Source organism: Heptranchias perlo, chromosome 29 (genome assembly GCF_035084215.1).
Source record: "Heptranchias perlo isolate sHepPer1 chromosome 29, sHepPer1.hap1, whole genome shotgun sequence".
NCBI classification, from domain to species: Eukaryota; Metazoa; Chordata; class Chondrichthyes; order Hexanchiformes; family Hexanchidae; genus Heptranchias; species Heptranchias perlo.
The window spans coordinates 38,322,392-38,343,862 of record NC_090353.1 but is presented as its reverse complement, the minus strand read 5'-3'; the positions used below and the strand labels follow the sequence as shown (position 1 = coordinate 38,343,862).

The following is a 21,471-nucleotide window of genomic DNA, read 5'->3' as shown; positions in this document are numbered from 1 at the left end:
TTTTCTATGCGTCCTACCAAAGTGAATAACCTCACATTTCCCCACATTATACTCCATCTGCCACCTTCTTGCCCACTCACTTAACCTGTCGATAACCCTTGGCCGTCTCTTTGTGTCCTCCTCACAGTTTACTTTCCCACCTAGCTTTGTATCGTCAGCAAACTTGGATACATTACACTCGGTCCCTTCATCTAAGTCATTGATAAAGATTGTAAGTAGCTGAGACACCAGCACTGATCCTTGCAGCGCCCCACTAGTTACAGCCTGCCAACCTGAAAATGACCCATTTATTCCTACTCTCTGTTTTCTGTCTGTTAACCAATCCTCTATCCATGCTGATATATTACCCCCAACCCCATGAGTCCTTATCTCGTGTAACAACCTTTTGTGTGGCACCTTATCGAATGCCTTTTGAAAATCCAAATATATGACATCCACTGGTTCCCCTTTATCTACCCTGCTAGTTACATCCTCAAAAAACTCTAATAGATTTGTCAAACACGATTTCCCTTTCATAAAACCATTTGACTCTGCCTAATCACTTCATGGTTTTCTAAGTGCCCTGTTACCACTTCCTTAATAATGGATTCTAGCATTTTTCCGACGACTGATGACAGGCTAACTGGCATGCAGTTACCTGTTTTCTCTCTCCCTCCTTTCTTGAATAGCGGGGTTACAGTTGCTACCTTCCAATCCATTGGTCTGCTCTGGAATCTAGGGAATTTTGGAAGATCATAACCAATGCGTCCACTATCTCTGCAGCCACCTGTTTTAGAACCCTAGGATACAGGCCATCAGGTCCAGGGGATTTGTCGGCTTTTAATCCTATTAATTTCTAAAGTACTTTTTCTTTACTTTTTTTTATTCGTTCATGGGATTTGGGTGTCGCTGGCAAGGCCGGCATTTATTGCCCATCCCTAATTGCCCTTGAGAAGGTGGTGGTGAACCGCCTTCTTGAACCGCTGCAGTCTGTGTGGTGAAGGTTCTCCCACAGTGCTGTTAGGAAGGGAGTTCCAAGATTTTGACCCAGCAACGATGAAGGAATGGCGATATATTTCCAAGTCGGAATGGTGCGTTACTTGGAGGGGAACGTGCAGGTGGTGTTGTTCCCATGTGCCCGCTGCTCTTGTCCTTCTAGGTGGTAGAGGTCATGGGATTGGGAGGTACTGTCGAAAAAGCCTTGGCGAGTTGCTGCACTGCATCCTGTGGATGGTACTTACCGCAGCCACTGTGCGCTGGTGGTGGAGGGAGTGAATGTTTAGGGTGGTGGATGGGGTGCCAGTCAAGTGGGCTGCTTTGTCCTGGATGGTGTCGAGCTTCTTGAGTGTTGTTAGGCAAGTGGAGAGTATTCCATCACACTCCTGACTTGTGCCTTGTAGATGGTGGAAAGGCTTTGGAGAGTCAGGAGGTGAGTCCCCAGAAAACCCAGCCTCTGACCTGCTCTTAGAGCCACAGTATTTAAGTGGCTGGTCCAGTTAAGTTTCTAGTCAATGGCGACCAACAGGATGTGGTGGTGGGGGTTCGGTGATGGTAATGCCACTGAATGTCATGGGGAGGTGGTTAGACTCTCTCTTGTTGGAGATGGTCATTGCCTGGCACTTGTGTGGCACGAATGTTACTTGCCACTTATCAGCCCAAGCTTGGATATTGTCCAGGTCTCGCTGCATGCAGGCACGGACTAATTCGTTATCTGAGGGGTTGCGAATGGAACTGAACACTGTGCAATCATCAGCGAACATCCCCATTTCTGACCTTTTGATGGAGGGAAAGTCATTGATGCAGCAGCTTAAGATGGTTGGGCCTAGGACACTGCCCTGAGGAACTCCTGCAGCAATGTCCTGGGGCTGAGATGATTGGCCTCCAACAACCACTACCATCTTCCTTTGTGCTAGGTATGACTCCAGCCACTGGAGAGTTTTCCCCCTGATTCCCATTGACTTCAATTTTACTAGGGCTCCTTGGTGCCACACTCGGTCAAATGTCATGGGTAGTTACTCTCACCTCACCTCTGGAATTCAGCTCTTTTGTCCATGTTTGGACCAAGGCTGTAATGAGGTCTGGAGCCGAGTGGTCCTGGCGGAACCCAAACTGAGCATCGGTGAGCAGGTTATTGGTGAGTAAGTGCTGCTTGATAGCACTGTTGACGACACCTTCCATCACTTTGCTGATGATTGAGAGTAGACTGATGGGGCGGTAATTGGCAGGATTGGATTTGTCCTGCTTTTTATGGACAGGACATACCTGGGCAATTTTCCTCATTATCGGGTTGATGCCAGTGTTGTAGCTGTACTGGAACAGTTTGGCTAGAGGCACGGCTAGTTCTGGAGCACAAGACATCAGCACTACAGCCGGGATGTTGTCGGGGCCCATAGCCTTTGTTGTATCCAGTGCACTCAGCCGTTTCTTGATATCACGTGGAGTGAATCGAATTGGCTGAAGACTGGCTTCAGTAATGATGGAGATATCGGGAGTAGGCCGAGATGGATCATCCACTCGGCACTTCTGGCTGAAGATGGTTGCAAACACTTCAGCCTTGTCTTTTGCACTCACGTGCTGGACTCTGGCATCATTGAGGATGGGGATGTTTACAGAGCCTCCTCCTCGTAGCATTTTCTTTACTAACATTAATTACTTTAAGTTCCTCACTCTCATTAGACCCTTCGTTCCCCACTATTACTGGTATGTTTTTTGTCTTCTACTGTGAATTCTGCAGGCTCCTTGTAGTTTTCTGAGGAGCAGTTTCTCATGATGGTAGAACTATGAAAAAGCTTTTGAGAATGTGACGCGTATGGGATAGTTTTGTGCAGCTTCTCAAAATGTGCTTAAGACGTGATGTTTCTGTGTCCAGCCTCAACTTTCATGTACCGTCTGCTGCTTCACTGCTGCAATGAATTGTACATCAGTCACCGAGTGCTGCTCACAGCACAGATGGCAAGAGAAGGAGATGGCTAAACATCCAAATACCATCACAGTACTTATCCTGTGTCTCTGTGTTTGTGTTATAATTCTCAGACTGGGGGATCTGTTTTGTGTTACGATTCTCTGATTAGGGATCTGTTTGTTTGATGCTCTCTGACCGTTGGGGATCTGTTTGTGTGATCCTCGTTGCCTGTTGGGGATCTGTTTGACTGCTGACGGAGATTTTATTTTAAGTTAGTGTGCACTGCGAGTTCTATCTATTGCCTATGAATGGTGGTGTCTTTAAGTCTGTATAAGTAGCTGCCCTGTGCGTTACACAGGATGGTGAGGTAACGTCCAGTATCATCTCGGTCATTGTTTACAGACTAGCAGTGCACAGACCGAGCTTAGATTAAACCAATCTCTGCTGTAATATGTCTGCCCCACCCCCAGGACTTTATTTTTATGGGTCCATTTCATATTGAAAGGGATACCCAGTACCATAAGACAATGTGTTGCATTTTAATTTATTTTGTGCCATTTTCATCCCTGCATTTTCAGATTGTTCCTCAGTCTGGACTGTGGACTTACCACCTACTGCCGCTCCTGTGCCAGCGCTACCCTCGAGACAGCTGGGGGTAGCAGTGAGTCTTCTGAGAGTTGCCCAGGTGACGTGTCGATTCTCCTGCCTCAGTGTGGGTAGCACGTCGCTGCTGTTGACATGACTGTGGGTGTGAACTGGTGTCTGACTGAACAATCACAGCCCATTGGTGTCCAAACACACTGAGCTGTTGTGCCGGACACTGGAAAGCTGCTACAACAACCATGCCACTCACCGTTCTCTGCCGGGAACTATGGTGAGAGGGTGATACTGGAGGAATCTGGACAAGTGAATGATTGGAGGGAGATCCACATGGCCACTCTTGGACACCCGGAGAGCAGTTGTAGCAGCGATTGGGGATGAGTTATCGTGCTTCTCTTGTCAGGGGACTGGTGGAGGGAACCTAAAGCCAAAGGGAGAGAATTGAATAGATAACTAAATATATAAACAAGACAGAGTTCCCGTTATGTGGCAGATAGAATAACAGCATGTTGTGCCCTGTCTATACCAGGATACAGTCTGCTCCTGGGAACAGCTCTCTGTTCTCTGTAACTCCATTTTGATTTGAAACTAGAGACCTTTGTCCCATCTCCTCCTGAAAGTGCTGGCTCCTTGCTGGGATGTGGTCACTCCAGTGCTGATGGCCCTCCCTCCAGTACCTCACAAGTAGTCACTCTTTATGTGTGAGCCTAAGCACTGAGAGTCAACACATTATTTGAGTGTGGAGGATATTACAGTGGAGGCATGTGCTGTCCTTACTGATGCCCAGAAACATGCACTTTCCAGCACAGCTTACTGCTGCTGGTCAGGAGCCGGAACCCTGGGGGATTTTCCTCTCCATAGACACACAGTAGCAAAGCCAATGGAAGAGCCCTTTTGCTAATTCAGCACAGCCCAGGGTTTGTATAATTCACTCGATGGATAAACTCAAAGCCACTGTTAATTTGAAATGAACTTTTCTATTGGGTACCATTTCCCACAGTGGTAGCAAGCATTGTCCTGCCGGTTATTCTGCAGTATGTTAAAAAGAGAGGCAGTGGGTGAAAGGCAAGTCCCAGAAAATATTTGGCAGAGAGTGATGCTTAGGTCCCAGAAAGCATCTGGCAGTGAGTGACAGACTGGTATCAGAAAACATCAGGCAGCAAGTGACAGGATGGTACCAGAAAACATCAGGCAGCAAGTGACAGGAGGGTACCAGAAAACATCTGGCAGCAAGTGACAGGAGGGTACCAGAAAACATCAGGCAGCAAGTGATGCTCAGGTACCAGAAAACACCTGGCAGTAAGTGATAGGTACCTGGCAGAGTTCAGCAATGAGTTATCTAATCATTCTAGAGAAACTTGTTAATGAGGACAGTGCATCTCTTCCCTGATTTTTGTCTTGTCTACTGCTTGAACCTCATGCCTATTTATTGTATGTGTGTTTCTCTCTCTCACCTCTCAGTGTTACTGCTAACGGTTCCTGGGATGGAGGAGAATACGTCTGAGACAGATAAATCCCTATCCAAACAGCTGTGGGACAACAAAAAGGTACTGTAAGACATTTGATGTTTAATTTGCCTGAGGTGGGCTTGGAATCACAGCATGAAGTTGTCCCTGGCGCCCATCTCAAGTCAATTGTAGGTCCATTAAGATCCTGCTTCTATTCAGATACCTTCTGTAGCCTCCTCACCTTTTATTACAATACCTCTCAATACTTCTCATCCCCTTTTTTAAGATCCCTTTCTTTCTTGTTTTTCTGATTTTGTCACGCATCAATCTTTTTGGCATTTTTGTGTCAATTTTAAATGAGAAATCCTAATTTCCACCCTCCTCACTGAAAGTGTTACCTGCTGCACTGGGATAGGCTTCCACTGAAAGAAAAAAACATTATATTCTGCAGCACCTTTCATAGCCTCAGGGCGTCCCAAAACATTTCACAGGCATTGAATCAATCTTTGAAGTGCAGTCAGTGATGTAACGTAGGGAAATGTGGCAGCCAATTTACGCACAGCAATGAGATAAATAATCAAACTCTTTTAGTGATGTTGGTTGAGAGATAAACTTTGGCCAGGAGAACTCCACTACTCTTTGAATCGTGCCATGGGATCTTTTTCATCCACCTGAGACTGCAGACAGGACCCTGTTTTATTGTCTCATCTGAAAAATGGCCCCTCTGGCAGTGCAGAACTCCCTCAGTACTGCACCAAAGTGTCAGCTTGGATTATGAGCTCAACTCTCTGGAGGGGAGGTTGAAACCACAACCTTTTGACTGAGAGGAGAGTTTTCCCACTGAGTCACCCTCCAGTACCTCACCCTAGTGGCTGTTCTTAGTGTGGGGCCTTAGAGAGTAGGCTGTTCAATTATGGAAGCACCACAGCCCAGCCCAATCCTATCCACATGCAACCTTCCAACAAGGGTCACTGGGTAATGATTATGAGCAGGAACCCTTTCTCCAACTCGTTAACACCCCTCCCACTGCCCTCAGCACAAACTAGGGATTGGACCTGTGATCTTCCTGGTCTATATGGCTAAAGTCTTCGCCTTTAACCCATTGGGCAGCTAGTTTGTGGGAATTTTTGTGCAGTTTTAGGAGAGGGGTGTTAGCACTTCAGGCACCCAGCATCAAAATCAAGCATTCCCAGGTCAGTTAGATATTCTGTCCTAACCCTAACTCACAAGCACCCCTTACTGCACCAGGGTGACCATACCAGCTATCCTGGTCTCTGACGTTGCCAATTGGTGTTAGTCATGATGTGGAGATGCCGGTGATGGACTGGGGTTGACAATTGTAAACAATTTTACAACACCAAGTTATAGTCCAGCAATTTTATTTTAAATTCACAAGCTTTCGGAGGCTTCCTCCTTCGTCAGGTAAATGTTCAGGAGCTCCTTGAAGTCTACGCATTTATACATCACAGAACAATACATGGTGTTTACAGACTGCCCCTGCAACTGCCCGTTGCCAAGGCAATCACCGTGTTCAGACAGAGAGGTGTCACCTTGCAGAACCCCCGAATACACATTCAACAAAAAAACAAACAGGAAAAAAAACAGAGAGAGGCAGAAACATCCGGAAGGCAGAGAAAGCCAGCAAATGACCCATTATATTAAAAATAGATAACATTTGTTCACTGGTGGGGTAACGTGTAGCGTGACATGAACCCAAGATCCCGGTTGAGGCCGTCCTCATGGGTGCGGAACTTGGCTATCAATTTCTGCTCGACGATTTTGCGTTGTCGTGTGTCTCGAAGGCCGCCTTGGAGTACGCTTACCCGAAGGTCGGTGGATGAATGTCCATGACTGCTGAAGTGTTCCCCGACTGGGAGGGAACCCTCCTGTTTGGCGATTGTTGCGCGGTGTCCGTTCATCCGTTGTCGCAGCGTCTGCATGGTCTCGCCAATGTACCATGCTCTGGGGCATCCTTTCCTGCAACGTATGAGGTAGACAACGTTGGCCGAGTCACAGGAGTATGAACCATGCACCTGGTGGGTGGTGTCCTCTCGTGTGATGGTGGTATCTGTGTCGATGATCTGGCATGTCTTGCAGAGGTTACCGTGGCAGGGTTGTGTGGTGTCGTGGACGCTGTTCTCTTGAAAGCTAGGTAATTTGCTGCGAACGATGGTCTGTTTGAGGTTGGGTGGCTGTTTAAAGGCGAGTAGTGGAGGTGTGGGGATGGCCATAGCGAGGTGTTTGTCCTCATTGATGACATGTTGAAGGCTGCGGAGAACATGGCGTAGTTTCTCCGCTCCAGGGAAGTACTGGACGACAAAGGGTACTCTGTTGGTTGCGTCCCGTGTTGGTCTCCTGAGGAGGTCTATGCGATTTTTTGCTGTGGCCCGTCGGAACTGTCGATCGATGAGTCGAGCGTCATATCCCGTTCTTACTAGGGCGTCTTTCAGCGTCTGTAGGTGTCCATCGCGTTCCTCCTCGTCTGAGCAGACCCTGTGTATTCGCAGGGCCTGTCCATAGGGGATGGCCTCTTTGACGTGGTTAGGGTGGAAGCTGGAAAAGTGGAGCATCGTGAGGTTGTCCGTGGGCTTGCGGTAGAGTGAGGTGCTGAGGTGCCCGTCTTTGATGGAGATTCGTGTGTCCAAGAAAGAAACTGATTCTGAGGAGTAGTCCATGGTGAGCTTGATGGTGGGATGGAACTTGTTTATGTTATCGTGTAGTCTCTTTAGTGATTCCTTGCCGTGGGTCCATAGAAAGAAAATGTCGTCGATGTATCTGGTGTATAGTGTTGGTTGGAGGTCTTGTGCAGTGAAGAAGTCCTGCTCGAACTTGTGCATGAAAATGTTGGCGTATTGGGGTGCGAATTTGGTCCCCATGGCTGTTCCGTGTGTTTGGGTAAAGAACTGGTTATCGAAGGTGAAGACATTGTGATCCAGGATGAAGCGAATGAGTTGTAGGATGGCTTCCGGAGATTGGCTGTTGTTGGTGTTGAGTATTGATGCTGTCGCAGCGATGCCGTCATCGTGGGGGATACTGGTGTATAGTGCCGAGACGTCCATCGTGGTGAGAAGTGTTCCTGGTTCAACTGGTCCGTGGGTACTGAGTTTTTGTAGGAAGTCTGTAGTGTCGCGACAGAAGCTGGGGGTTCCCTGTACGATGGGTTTCAGGATGCCCTCGATGTATCCAGAGAGGTTCTCACACAGGGTTCCGTTGCCTGATACGATGGGACGTCCGGGTGTGTTGGCTTTGTGTATCTTTGGGAGGCAGTAGAAGTCTCCCACGCGGGGATCACGTGGGATGAGAGTGCGTAGGATGCTTTGAAGGTCTGGATCGAAGGTCTTGATCAGTTTGTTGAGCTGGTGGGTGTGTTCTTTGGTCGGATCTGCGGGTAACCGTCTGTAGTGTTCCTGGTTGTCCAGTTGTCGGTATGCTTCTTTGCAATAGTCTGTTCTGTTCTGTATGACTATGGCTCCTCCTTTGTCCGCTGGTTTGATGACGATGTTGCGGTTGGTCTTGAGAGCGTTGATGGCGTTGCGTTGTGCTCGGGTGATATTCTGGACTGTCTTCTGAGTGCGGCTGACGATAACATCAACAAGTTCCATCCCACCATCAAGCTCACCATGGACTACTCCTCAGAATCAGTTTCTTTCTTGGACACACGAATCTCCATCAAAGACGGGCACCTCAGCACCTCACTCTACCGCAAGCCCACGGACAACCTCACGATGCTCCACTTTTCCAGCTTCCACCCTAACCACGTCAAAGAGGCCATCCCCTATGGACAGGCCCTGCGAATACACAGGGTCTGCTCAGACGAGGAGGAACGCGATGGACACCTACAGACGCTGAAAGACGCCCTAGTAAGAACGGGATATGACGCTCGACTCATCGATCGACAGTTCCGACGGGCCACAGCAAAAAATCGCATAGACCTCCTCAGGAGACCAACACGGGACGCAACCAACAGAGTACCCTTTGTCGTCCAGTACTTCCCTGGAGCGGAGAAACTACGCCATGTTCTCCGCAGCCTTCAACATGTCATCAATGAGGACAAACACCTCGCTATGGCCATCCCCACACCTCCACTACTCGCCTTTAAACAGCCACCCAACCTCAAACAGACCATCGTTCGCAGCAAATTACCTAGCTTTCAAGAGAACAGCGTCCACGACACCACACAACCCTGCCACGGTAACCTCTGCAAGACATGCCAGATCATCGACACAGATACCACCATCACACGAGAGGACACCACCCACCAGGTGCATGGTTCATACTCCTGTGACTCGGCCAACGTTGTCTACCTCATACGTTGCAGGAAAGGATGCCCCAGAGCATGGTACATTGGCGAGACCATGCAGACGCTGCGACAACGGATGAACGGACACCGCGCAACAATCGCCAAACAGGAGGGTTCCCTCCCAGTCGGGGAACACTTCAGCAGTCATGGACATTCATCCACCGACCTTCGGGTAAGCGTACTCCAAGGCGGCCTTCGAGACACACGACAACGCAAAATCGTCGAGCAGAAATTGATAGCCAAGTTCCGCACCCATGAGGACGGCCTCAACCGGGATCTTGGGTTCATGTCACGCTACACGTTACCCCACCAGTGAACAAATGTTATCTATTTTTAATATAATGGGTCATTTGCTGGCTTTCTCTGCCTTCCGGATGTTTCTGCCTCTCTCTGTTTTTTTTCCTGTTTGTTTTTTTGTTGAATGTGTATTCGGGGGTTCTGCAAGGTGACACCTCTCTGTCTGAACACGGTGATTGCCTTGGCAACGGGCAGTTGCAGGGGCAGTCTGTAAACACCATGTATTGTTCTGTGATGTATAAATGCGTAGACTTCAAGGAGCTCCTGAACATTTACCTGACGAAGGAGGAAGCCTCCGAAAGCTTGTGAATTTAAAATAAAATTGCTGGACTATAACTTGGTGTTGTAAAATTGTTTACAATTGGTGTTAGATTAGGGGCAGTTTTGCACTGTGGGCCTGCAGACTGGATTGAGACGGCACTTTCCAGCAGGCAGAGACTTTCTGTAACCAACTGTGACAAGGTAGCCATGAGCTGATTCAGCCTCTGGCCTTGAGAATGGGAAGCCACCACTTGGTGAATTAATGGAGAGACCCATGTCCTAGAGGTCCTGATGCAGCTGTTGGCTCATTACTGCCCCATGCTGTTGGCCTACATTTGCTCAGCCATTTTTGTGCTAATTTAGACCAGGATTGCCGGTACTTTATGGAGCTACCTGACCATGGCAGTGATCACGCTGTTCCTTTTGTAAAGGCTGAACTTTAACAAATAGTTTGACTTTTTTTAAAAAAAAATCCCCTTCCCTCCTGACTTTTGCTGGGATACAGTCCCATGGGCTGGATGCCCTCTGATACCTTGCCCAAGTGGCTAATAAGAACATAAGAAATAGGAGCAGGAGTAGGCCATACTGCCCCTTGAGCCTGCTCCGCCATTCAATAAGATCACGGCTGGTCTTCAACCTCAACTCCACTCTCCCTGCCCTATGACCCGAGATGGTGAGTGTCGGCAGGGCTATTTGATTGTGGCATCATAGGCAAGCCCATCTTGTTGTTTCTCAACTTCCACACACACGCACTTTCCAGTAGGGGTCATTGAACAATGACCCCGGGCCCAGGGACGATGGAGCCATTTGTAGCCCCACTAAGATCAGCTAACTGGGCACAGCGATTCAACCTGGCTCCTTCCTGTCCTCAGTACTGCACTGGGCTGTGCCTCTACCCATTGGGGCAACAGGGAGCCATAGCGTTTGATTGGAGTTTAAAGATCGAAAGGATTTTTTTTGTTAAGTTAATGTGGAAGCTGCTGAAGCAGGTTGAAGAAGCAGTGGAAGTGCTGGATGGGCCCCAGAAAGGATAAAGCCACACATTCAGCACCACAGTTCCATTACACCGGGACTAACAACTCCAAAGGATATAAATTCTCACCAAATAGAAGAAAATAAAGTTATTGAAATATTTAACATTTTTTAGAACTGTTTATTGAAGAGGAAAATTAACTTCCCGTCCATTCCCACTACACTGAGAGTGACAAACTCCCCGTCCATTCCCACTACACTGAGAGTGACTAACTCCCCGTCCATTCCCACTACACTGAGAGTGACTAACTCCCCGTCCATTCCCACTACACTGAGAGTGACAAACTCCCCGTCCATTCCCACTACACTGAGAGTGACAAACTCCCCGTCCATTCCCACTACACTGAGAGTGACTAACTCCCCGTCCATTCCCACTACACTGAGAGTGACAAATTCCCCGTCCATTCCCACTACACTGAGAGTGACTAACTCCCCGTCCATTCCCACTACACTGAGAGTGACAAACTCCCCGTCCATTCTCACTACACTGAGAGTGACAAACTCCCCATCCATTCTCACTACACTGAGAGTGACTAACTCCCCGTCCATTCTCACTACACTGAGAGTGACTAACTCCCCGTCCATTCCCACTACACTGAGAGTGACAAACTCCCCAATGCTCAGGACACAGAGTAATCCACTGACGATATCTAATTTACCAGCAACTTTCTTCATTCAGAGGGTGATAACCTTTGCAAGGTATTGGAGAGAAACACATTATGGACACTCCAAATACAGGGATCATGATTGACGGGATGAATGGTTTTGCTCATATCAGTTCTGACCATACCAATGCACGTTTTAATTCACTTCTCATTTTAACCTGTTTCTCTTCACAGTCTGTGCCATCACGACCTAAATCATGCGAAGTTCCAGGAATCAAGTGAGTAGACATTCTGGAAAGCTTATTCGACATAACCGGCACAGAACTTGTGTGTCTGTGTGTGTGAGAGAGAGAACGAGAGCGCTAGGCAGGTCAGTGCGTGCACGCCTGTGAGAGAGAGAGGCAGATCAGTGCCTGAGTGTGTGTGCGCATGCGTGCGTGCAGGATGATATTTCATACCTGCTGAACTCCTGGTCTCAACCAGCTACTTATTGTGTGGATGAGCTGTGAAGTTATGAGCCAACTGCATCTGTATAACGCAACTCCAATCTTCAATTTTTATTTTTTTTATACAGTATTTACCCATCTGCAGACCAGGAGAGCACCACATCACTGATCCCTGCTGCCCATAACACAGGTGGATCCCTGCCGGACCTCTCAAACATCCACTTCCCACCGCCCCTCCCCACTCCACTAGATCCAGACGAGTCGTCATTCCCGATCCTGGGCAGCGCAAACAGCACTGGAAACCTGGCAGCAAACATGAACCATCTGGGCATCAGCACCACCAGCCAGGGTAGGTGAGGGAGGAGTTAGCACATGGAGCCAGGGTATATGGGGGAGGAGTTAGCACGTGGAGCCAGGGTATATGGGGGAGGAGTTAGCACCACCAGGGTATATGGGGGAGGAGTTAGCACCACCAGGGTATATGGGGGAGGAGTTAGCACGTGGAGCCAGGGTATATGGGGGAGGAGTTAGCACCACCAGGGTATATGGGGGAGGAGTTAGCACCACCAGGGTATATGGGGGAGGAGTTAGCACATGGAGCCAGGGTATATGGGGGGAGGAATTAGCACCACCAGGGTACATGCAGAATCCTGACTCGGGAGAATAAGTTGTGTGACAGAGCAGCCAGTGAAGCTTTTGGAGGGATGTGAGTGGATGAGGGACAGATTCATGTTTCAGGGAGACCCTAATGGCCCCTGTATTGTTTGGCAGTAATAATTTTGATCATTTGCAAATACAAGGACTTCTGGTACCTGCTTTCCACCCCCTCACTGAGGAACAGCTAGTGGCTCTGTTCAGTTTGCTCCTCTCTGAGCAGGGGATGGGGACATGGGAGGAATCCCCACAAGATTATACTGATCACTCCATCAACATTCAAATCTCAGCGATTTCTTACATTGGTTGCAGGCCTGACGTCATCACAGGGGTCACTACAGAGCCGACAGCCTACAGTGACCCCCCTCACCTTACCAGTCGCCACGGACTCGCGAAGACAGCAGCAACAACTTCAGCTTTCGCCAGCTCTCTCCCCGCTCTCTCCAATCACACAGGTACTGCCTGCAAGGAATAAGATATTGCACCTGAAATATAACTTGCTTTTACAAAGTAATATATTAACAGTACAATCAGATACACACAAGCTATGCAGCAAGGCGTTTAAAGTAATCAGAAACTTATTAACTTAATCCCATGAGATCAGTCAGTACAGATTCAGTATAACACACCCCTTCACGCTCACCCCCTGTGATGCATTATACCACAGTATAGGGTCAGTGTATCACACTTGTGTTTAAATCCCTGCATGGCCTCGCCCCCTTCCTATCTGTTTAACCTCCTCCAGTCCTACAACCCCCCACCCCTCCTTATCTCTGTAACCTCCTCCAGTCCTACACCCCTTACCCCTCCCAATCTCTGTAACCTCCTCCAGCCCTATACCCCTCCCGATCTCTAACCTTCTCCAGCCCGACACCCCTCCGAGAACTCTCCTTGCCTCTTATTTCATTTTCTTGTACAACAACTTGCATTTCTATAGCGCCTTTAACGTAGTATAACGTCCCAAGGTGCTTCATAGGAACGTTATCAAACAAAATTTGACACCAAGCCATACAAGGAGATGATAAGACAGGTGACCAAAAGCTTGGTCAAAGAGGTAGGTTTTAAGGAGCATCTTAAAGGTGGAGAGAGAGGCGGAGAGGATGAGAGAGGGAATTCCAGAGCTTAGGGCCCAGGCAGCTGAAGGCACGGCCGCCAATGTTGGAGCGATTAACATCAGGGATGCGCAAGAGACCAGAATTGGAGGAGTGCAGAGATCTCGGAGGGTTGTCGGGCTGGAGGAGGTTACAGAAATAGACAGGGGCGAGGCCATGGAGGGATTTGAAAACAAGGATGAGAATTTTAAAATTGAGACTTCCCAGACTGGGAGCCAGTGTAAGTCAGCGAACACGGGTGATGGGTGAACGGGACTTAAAGCGAGTTAGAGTACGGGCAGCAGAGTTTTGGATGAGCTCAAGTTTATGGAAGGTGGAAGATGGGAGGCCGGTCAGGAGAGCATTGGAATAGTCAAGCCTAGAGGTAACAAAAGCATGGATGAGGTTTTCAGAAGCAGGTGAGCTGAGGCAGGGGCGGAGACGGGTGATGTTACGTAGGTGGAAGTAGGCGGTCTTGGTGATGGAGCAGATATGGGGTCGGAAGCTCGGCTCAGGGTCATATAGGACACCATGGTTACGAACGGTCTGGTCCCTTTGCTCCCCGTTGGTTACACTTTCTAATTTCTACTTATGCCTCTGAAGCACTTTGGGACGGGTTTTCTATGTTAGATGCAAGTTGTTGTATCAAACCCATCCCATTTACTGCCATGGCATATCGCTAGCACAAAAACATACCCAAACCAAGATTAAATCCTTTATAAAAATCAAACTGTACAGATTAGAAATGATAGAGTTCTATTTGCACTGTCTCGTGCCAAGATAAGTTTCTTAGTCCAAGTGGCCATTTTCTATGTTGACCCTATAAAATGAGTCTCTCTGACACAACATAAGAAAGAGGAGCAGGAGTAGGCCATTTTGCCCCTTGAGCCTGCTCCACCATCCAATAAGATCAAGGCTGATCTTCGACCTCAACTCCACTTTGCCACCCAATCCCCATATCCCTTGATTTTCTTGACTGTGGCAAGCTTCACAGTTGAGCCCAGACCTGTCCTCCCCATAAAACCATTCAATCATACAGCACAGAAGGAGGCCATTCAGCCCATTGTGCCTGTGCTGGCTCTTTGATAGAGCTATCCAATTAGTCCCACTCCCCTGCTCTTTCCCCATAGCCTTTCAAAATTCTCCTTTTCAAGTATTTTCCAATTCCCTTTTGAAAGTTACTATTGAATCTCCCTTTCAGGCAGTGCATTCCAGATCATAACTCGCTGTGTAAATTTAAAAAAATCTCATCTCACCTCTCGCTCTTTTGCCAATTACCTTAAATCTGTGTCCTCTGGTTGCCAATCCTCCTGCCTCTGGAAACAGTTTCTCCTTATGTGCTTTCTCAAAACACTTCATAATTTTGAATACCTCTATTAAATCTCCCCTTAACCACCTCTGCTCTAAGGTGAACAACCCCAGATTCTCCAGTCTCTCCACATAACTGAAGTCCCTCATCCCTGATAACATTTTAGTAAATCTCTTCTGCCTAAGGCCTTGACATCCTTCCTAAAGTGTGGTGCCCAGAATTGGACACAATACTCCAGCTCTTCTGACATCTGCGCATGTAGCTCACAACGAGAGTCTCTCCATTGGATAGACCTCAGGAGCAGGAATCCTGACTGAATTTCCTTCCTGTAAGGCCAATAGTTAGCTCCCCAACCACTGCCCAGTTGAGAGAGTTTTTTCATTCATTCATGGGAAGTGGGTGTCACTGGCAGGGCCAGCATTTATTGCTCAATCCTAATTGCCCTTGAGAAGGTGGTGGTGAGCCACCTTCTTGAACCGCTGCAGTCCGTGTGGTGAAGGTGTGTGGTCCATAAAAAGCAGTACAAATCCTATCCAACGGCCAACTACCGCCCCATCAGTCTACTCTCAATCATCAGCAAAGTGATGGATGATGTCGTTGACAGTGCTATCAAGCGGCACTTACTCACCAATAACCTGCTCACCGATGCTCAGTTTGGGTTCCGCCAGGACCACTCGGCTCCAGACCTCATTACAGCCTTGGTCCAAACATGAACAAAAGAGCTGAATTCCAGAGGTGAGGTAAGAGTGACTGCCGTTGACATCAAGGCAGCATTTGACCAAGTGTGGCACCAAGGAGCCCTAGTAAAATTGAAGTCAGTGGGAATCAGGGGGAAAACTCTCCAGTGGCTGGAGTTGTACCTAGCACGAAGGAAGATGGTAGTGATTGTTGGAGGCCAATCATCTCAGCCCCAGGACATTGCTGCAGGAGTTCCTTAGGGCAGTGTCCTAGGCCCAATCATCTTCAGCTGCTTCATCAATGACCTTCCCTCCAGCATAAGGTCAGAAATGTGGATGTTCGCTGATGATTGCACAATGTTTAGTTCCATTCGCAACCCCTCAGATAATGAAGCAGTCCCCTTCAGATAATGAAGCAGTCCGAGCCCACATGCAGCAAGTAACATTAGCACCAGGCAATGACCATCTCCAACAAGAGAGAGTCTAACCACCTCTCCTTGACATTCAACGGCATTACCATTGCCGAATCCCCTACCATCAACATCCTGGGGGTCACCATTGACCAGACACTTAACTGGACCATAAATACTGTGGCTACAAGAACAGGTCAGAGGCTGGGTATTCTGCGGTGAGTGACTCACCTCCTGACTCCCCAAAGCCTTTCCACCATCTACAAGGCACAAGTCAGGAATGTGATGGAATACTCTCCACTTGCCTGGATGAGTGCAGCTCCAGCAACACACAAGAAGCTCGACACCATCCAGGACAAAGCAGCCCACTTGATTGGCACCCCATCCATCACCCTAAACATTGACTCCCTTCACCACCGGCGCACTGTGGTTGCAGTGTGTACCATCCACAGGATGCATCGCCAAGGCTTCTTTAACAGCACCTCCTGAACCCACGACCTCTACCACCTAGAAGGACAAGGGCAGCAGGCACATGAGAACAACACCACCTGCACATTCCCCTCCACGTCACACACCATCCCGACTTGGAAATATATCTGCCGTTCCTTCATCGTTGCTGGGTTAAAATCCTAGAACTCCCTACCTAACAGCACCGTGGGAGAACCTTCGTCACACTGACTGCAGCGGTTCAAGAAGGCAGCTCACCACCACCTTCTCAAGGGCAACTAGGGATGGGCAATAAATGCTGGCCTTACCAGCGACACCCACATCCCATGAATGAATAAAGAAAAAAGGTACTCCCACATGGATTAGGTAGGGAGTTCCAGGATTTTGATCCAGTGACAATGAAGGAATGGCAATATATTTCCATGATGTGGAGATGCCGGTGATGGACTGGGGTGGACAAATGTAAGGAATCTTACAACACCAGGTTATAGTCCAACAAATTTATTTTAAAATCACAAGCTTTCGGAGATTATCTCCTTCGTCAGATGAATGAATGAAAAGGTTCTCAAATCGCATATCTTATACTATGTTGGGACAGCATCACACCAATCAAAAGGTGTCGTTGTTATTCAAACAGGCCAGTCACGGAGAACAGCACGTCCCAGTACACTAGATATACATTGTGTCTATTACACAGGCAGGCAGAAAGAAACTCAAAATGGCAGAGAGAGAGAGAGAATTTTAAAAAACATATAATTTTTTTCCCCCTTTTTGCTGGTGGGGTTACGTGTAGCGTGACATGAACCCAAGATCCCGGTTGAGGCCGTCCTCATGGGTGCGGAACTTGGCTATCAACTTCTGCTCGACGATTTTGCGTTGTCGTGTGTCTCGAAGGCCGCCTTGGAGAACGCTTACCCGAAGATCGGTGGCTGAATGTCCTTGACTGCTAAAGTGTTCCCCGACTGGGAGGGAACCCTCCTGTTTGGCGATTGTTGCGCGGTGTCCGTTCATCCGTTGTCGCAGCGTCTGCATGGTCTCGCCAATGTACCATGCTCCGGGGCATCCTTTCCTGCAACGTATGAGGTAGACAACGTTGGCCGAGTCACAGGAGTATGAACCATGTACCTGGTGGGTGGTGTCCTCTCGTGTGATGGTGGTATCCGTGTCGATGATCTGGCATGTCTTGCAGAGTTTGCCGTGGCAGGGTTGTGTGGTGTCGTGGACGCTGTTCTCCTGAAAACTGGGTAACTTGCTGCGAACGATGGTCTGTTTGAGGTTGGGTGGCTGTTTAAAGGCGAGCAGTGGAGGCTTGGGGATGGCCTTAGCGAGGTGTTCGTCGTCATCGATCTTCGGGTAAGCGTTCTCCAAGGCGGCCTTCGAGACACACGACAACGCAAAATCGTCGAGCAGAAGTTGATAGCCAAGTTCCGCACCCATGAGGACGGCCTCAACCGGGATCTTGGGTTCATGTCACGCTACACGTAACCCCACCAGCAAAAAGGGGGGAAAAATTATATGTTTTTTAAAATTCTCTCTCTCTCTGCCATTTTGAGTTTCTTTCCGCCTGCCTGTGTAATAGACACAATGTATATCTAGTGTACTGGGACGTGCTGTTCTCCGTGACTGGCCTGTTTGAATAACAACGACACCTTTTGATTGGTGTGATGCTGTCCCAACATAGTATAAGATATGCGATTTGAGAACCTTTTCATTCATTCATCTGACGAAGGAGATAATCTCCGAAAGCTTGTGATTTTAAAATAAATTTGTTGGACTATAACCTGGTGTTGTAAGATTCCTTAAATATATTTCCAAATCAGGGTGGTGTGTAACTTGGAGGGGAACTCAAAGTTCCCACTGTGACTTAGAGCGGATCTCAGTGCAGACCAGGGTTGGAACTTGTGACCTTCTGGTATGTGACTCAGTACCATTGACAGCCAGGGCATTCACTGAGCTACCTTGTGTTGTATTGTGTGTGGTATGTTGGGTTATCCAGAGTGTGTTGGTTATCAAGAGTGTGTTGGGTTATGCCAATTGTGAAGAGTTAATGGGGCCATCGTTTTTATTGTAGGCTGTTGCTATGGACGCGTTGGCATTGGAGCAACATCTTCCTGCGTATCCATTTTTCACGCAGCAGACAACACAGCCACAGTCCCAGAGCTCCAGCAGCCTGACTCAGGGCGAACAGATACAGCAGAGCAGTGGGCAGCATCAGACGGCCACGATGCCACAATCGCCTCCAATCAACCAAACTCAGGTGTTGATAGGAATGGACATCAGCACGGTAAGTGTGAGAGGGATGTGGCAGAGTCGGTAAAATAGTCATTTCTAAACCTTTGACTAATCTGTTTTTAATATATATAAAAAAATGTTTCTATGAGAGTGAGAGACATTAAAAAGTTCAGTCAAAAGATGCATCTAATTGTTGGTACATTTTGCAGCTCATTGATTTTTCAATATCATGTAAACTGAATAAAATCCCATAGACGTGCTTTGTTTCATAGCCAGAGAATTGCATGGGGCCCAGTGGCTCCTGCATCACTGGCCAGTGGCTCCTGCATCACTGGCCAGTGGCTCCTGCATCACTGGCCAGTGGCTCCTGCATCACTGGCCAGTGGCTCCTGCATCACTGCATGGGGCAGCACTCCGGGGAATAGTGGAGATGTGAGGGTAGATGAATATTCTGGGATTTTGCTCCACTACCTTTGGGGATCAGGCAGTATTCACATAGAGACTCTCTCTGGAGGTACATGAGTGGGGTAGAGTCTGTGACTTGCTTTCCATTTTGGGAGTGCCTTCACGGGACTCTGAGCTGCTTGGCTCACACCTCATGGGTGTGGACTGCAGGAGGAAGCTTCATAGAGGCCCTCAGCATGGAGCGTACATGCTGCTTTAAGACATATTGTATCGTTTTCTTCCTGTGGCTGTGTGCGCTTGGGCTGTTGGAGCCTGTAATGGGAAGCAGTTCTAGTCTCTAGTTACTGGGTTATTTTTGGTAATGAATTTTTCTGAGATTCATTGTTGTGTGTGCTGTGGTTTGATGGGGGCTGTATTGATTCCTTCTGAGCTGTAACATCAACTTGTGAGGCTACTTGGTGAGTGCGCCTGTCTCTGCTCCCACTGAAAGGGGAATTACTGCTTCATTCGGCTGTTTGCTCCGTGGTTAAGTGAGGCTACATCAGAATGAAAACAAGAAAGTAATCTTCATCCTCCCAGATGTGTTACTTGGCTCCAGCACACTAACTTTACCAGTTTCTATTTTCTCACAAACTTTATAAGAACCACCTGTAATTTCAGTGCAGGAGTGGTTTATACAGAGGAATTTCTTTGCTTTTTCAGGGAAGGTTTTAGCTTGGGCCGTTGTGGAGGAATCTACGCAATACCCTGGGAACAGCGAGGGAACTCGGCCTGTGTCTGATATATTGAATCACTTGAATTTTACAGCACAGTAGGAGGCCATTCACCCCATTGCCCCTGTGCTAACTCTCTGAAAGAGCTCTCCCATCTGTCTCATTCCCCTGTCCTTTCCCCATTCATCCCATCAAACCTGTCCCTCTCTCTGAAAGAGCTATCCCATCAGTCCTAGTCCGTTGCCATTTCCCCATATGCTTTTAAGTTTTTCTTTTTCACAAATTTCTTCAGGTCCTTTTTTAAAGCTATTGTTATTAAAAAAATCATACCGGAACTGACAGGTTATAACTATCAGAGAAGATTGAAAGGCTGGGGCTCTTCTCTAGAAAACAGAAGGCTGAGGGGTGGCTTGATAGAGGTCTTTAAAATTACGAAGGGGTTCGATAGGTTAGACGTAGAGAAGATGTTTCCGTTAGCGGGGGAGACCAAAACTAGAGATCGTAAATATAAGATCGTCACTAATAAATCCAATAAGAAATTCACGAGAAACTTCTTTACCCAGAGAGTGGTGAGAATGTGGAGCTCGCTATCACATGGAGTGGTTGAGGCGAATAGCATAGATGCATTTAAGGGGAAGCTAGATAAACACATGAGGAAGAAAGGAATAGAAAGATATGCTGATAGGGTGAGATGAAGTAGGGAGGGAGCAGGCTCGTGTGGAGCATAAACACCAGCATAGGCCAGTTTTTTCTTATTCATCCGTGGGATGTGGGCATCGCTGGCAAGGCCAGCATTTATTGCCTTTCCCTAATTGCCCTTGAGAAGGTGGTGAGCCGCCTTGAACCGTTGCAGTCTGTCTGGTGAAGGTTCTCCCACAATGCCGTTAGGTAGGGAGTTCCAGGATTTTGACCCAGCAACAATGAAGGAACGGCAGATATATTTCCAAGTCGGTATGTTGTATGACTTGGAGCTCAACGTGCAGGTGGTGTTGTTCCCATGTGCCTGCTGCCCTTGTCCTTCTAGGTGGTAGAGGTCGTGGGTTTGGGAGGTGCTGTCGAAGAAGCCTTGGCGAGTTGCTGCAGTGCATCCTGTGGATGGTACACACTGCAGCCACAGTGCGCCGGTGGTGAAGGGAGTGGGTGTTTAGGGTGGTGGATGGGGTGCCAATCAAGCAGGCTGCTTTGTCCTGGACGATGTTGAGCTTCTTGCGTGTTGTTAGAGCAGCACTCATCCAGGCAAGTGGAGAGTATTCCATCACATTCCTGACTTGTGCCTTGTAGATGATGGAAAGGCTTTGGGGAGTCAGGAGGTGAGTCACTCACCACAGAATACCCAGCCTCTGACCTGCTGTTGTAGCCATAGTATTTAACTGGCTGTTCCAGTTAAGTTTCTGGTCAATGATGATCCCCGGGATGTTGATGGTGAGGGAATTTGGCGATGGTAATGCTGTTGAATGTCACGGGGAGGTGGTTAGACTCTCTTGTTGGAGATGGTCATTGCCTGGCACTTGTCTGGCACGAACGTTACTTGCCACTTATGAGCCCAAGCCTGGATGTTGTCCAGGTCTTGCTGCATTTGGGCACAAACTGCTTCATTATCTGAGGGGTTGCGAATAGAGCTGATGTGCAATCATCAGCGAACATCCCCACTTCTGACCTTATG

At 48.1% G+C, this 21,471-nt stretch overlaps 1 protein-coding gene across 1 annotated transcript in view; it reads left to right on the top strand.

Annotated features, from left to right (window-relative positions):
- The window catches only part of LOC137299707 (CREB-regulated transcription coactivator 1-like), a 58,142-nt gene that overhangs the window by 11,701 nt on the left and 24,970 nt on the right, over positions 1–21,471 (top strand). Inside the window, exons 6-10 of the mRNA XM_067968646.1 lie at positions 4,943–5,028; positions 11,659–11,702; positions 11,999–12,219; positions 12,837–12,979; positions 18,530–18,742. Coding sequence (XP_067824747.1) covers positions 4,943–5,028; positions 11,659–11,702; positions 11,999–12,219; positions 12,837–12,979; positions 18,530–18,742 — 707 coding nt within the window. The remainder of the gene's footprint in view (positions 1–4,942; positions 5,029–11,658; positions 11,703–11,998; positions 12,220–12,836; positions 12,980–18,529; positions 18,743–21,471) is intronic.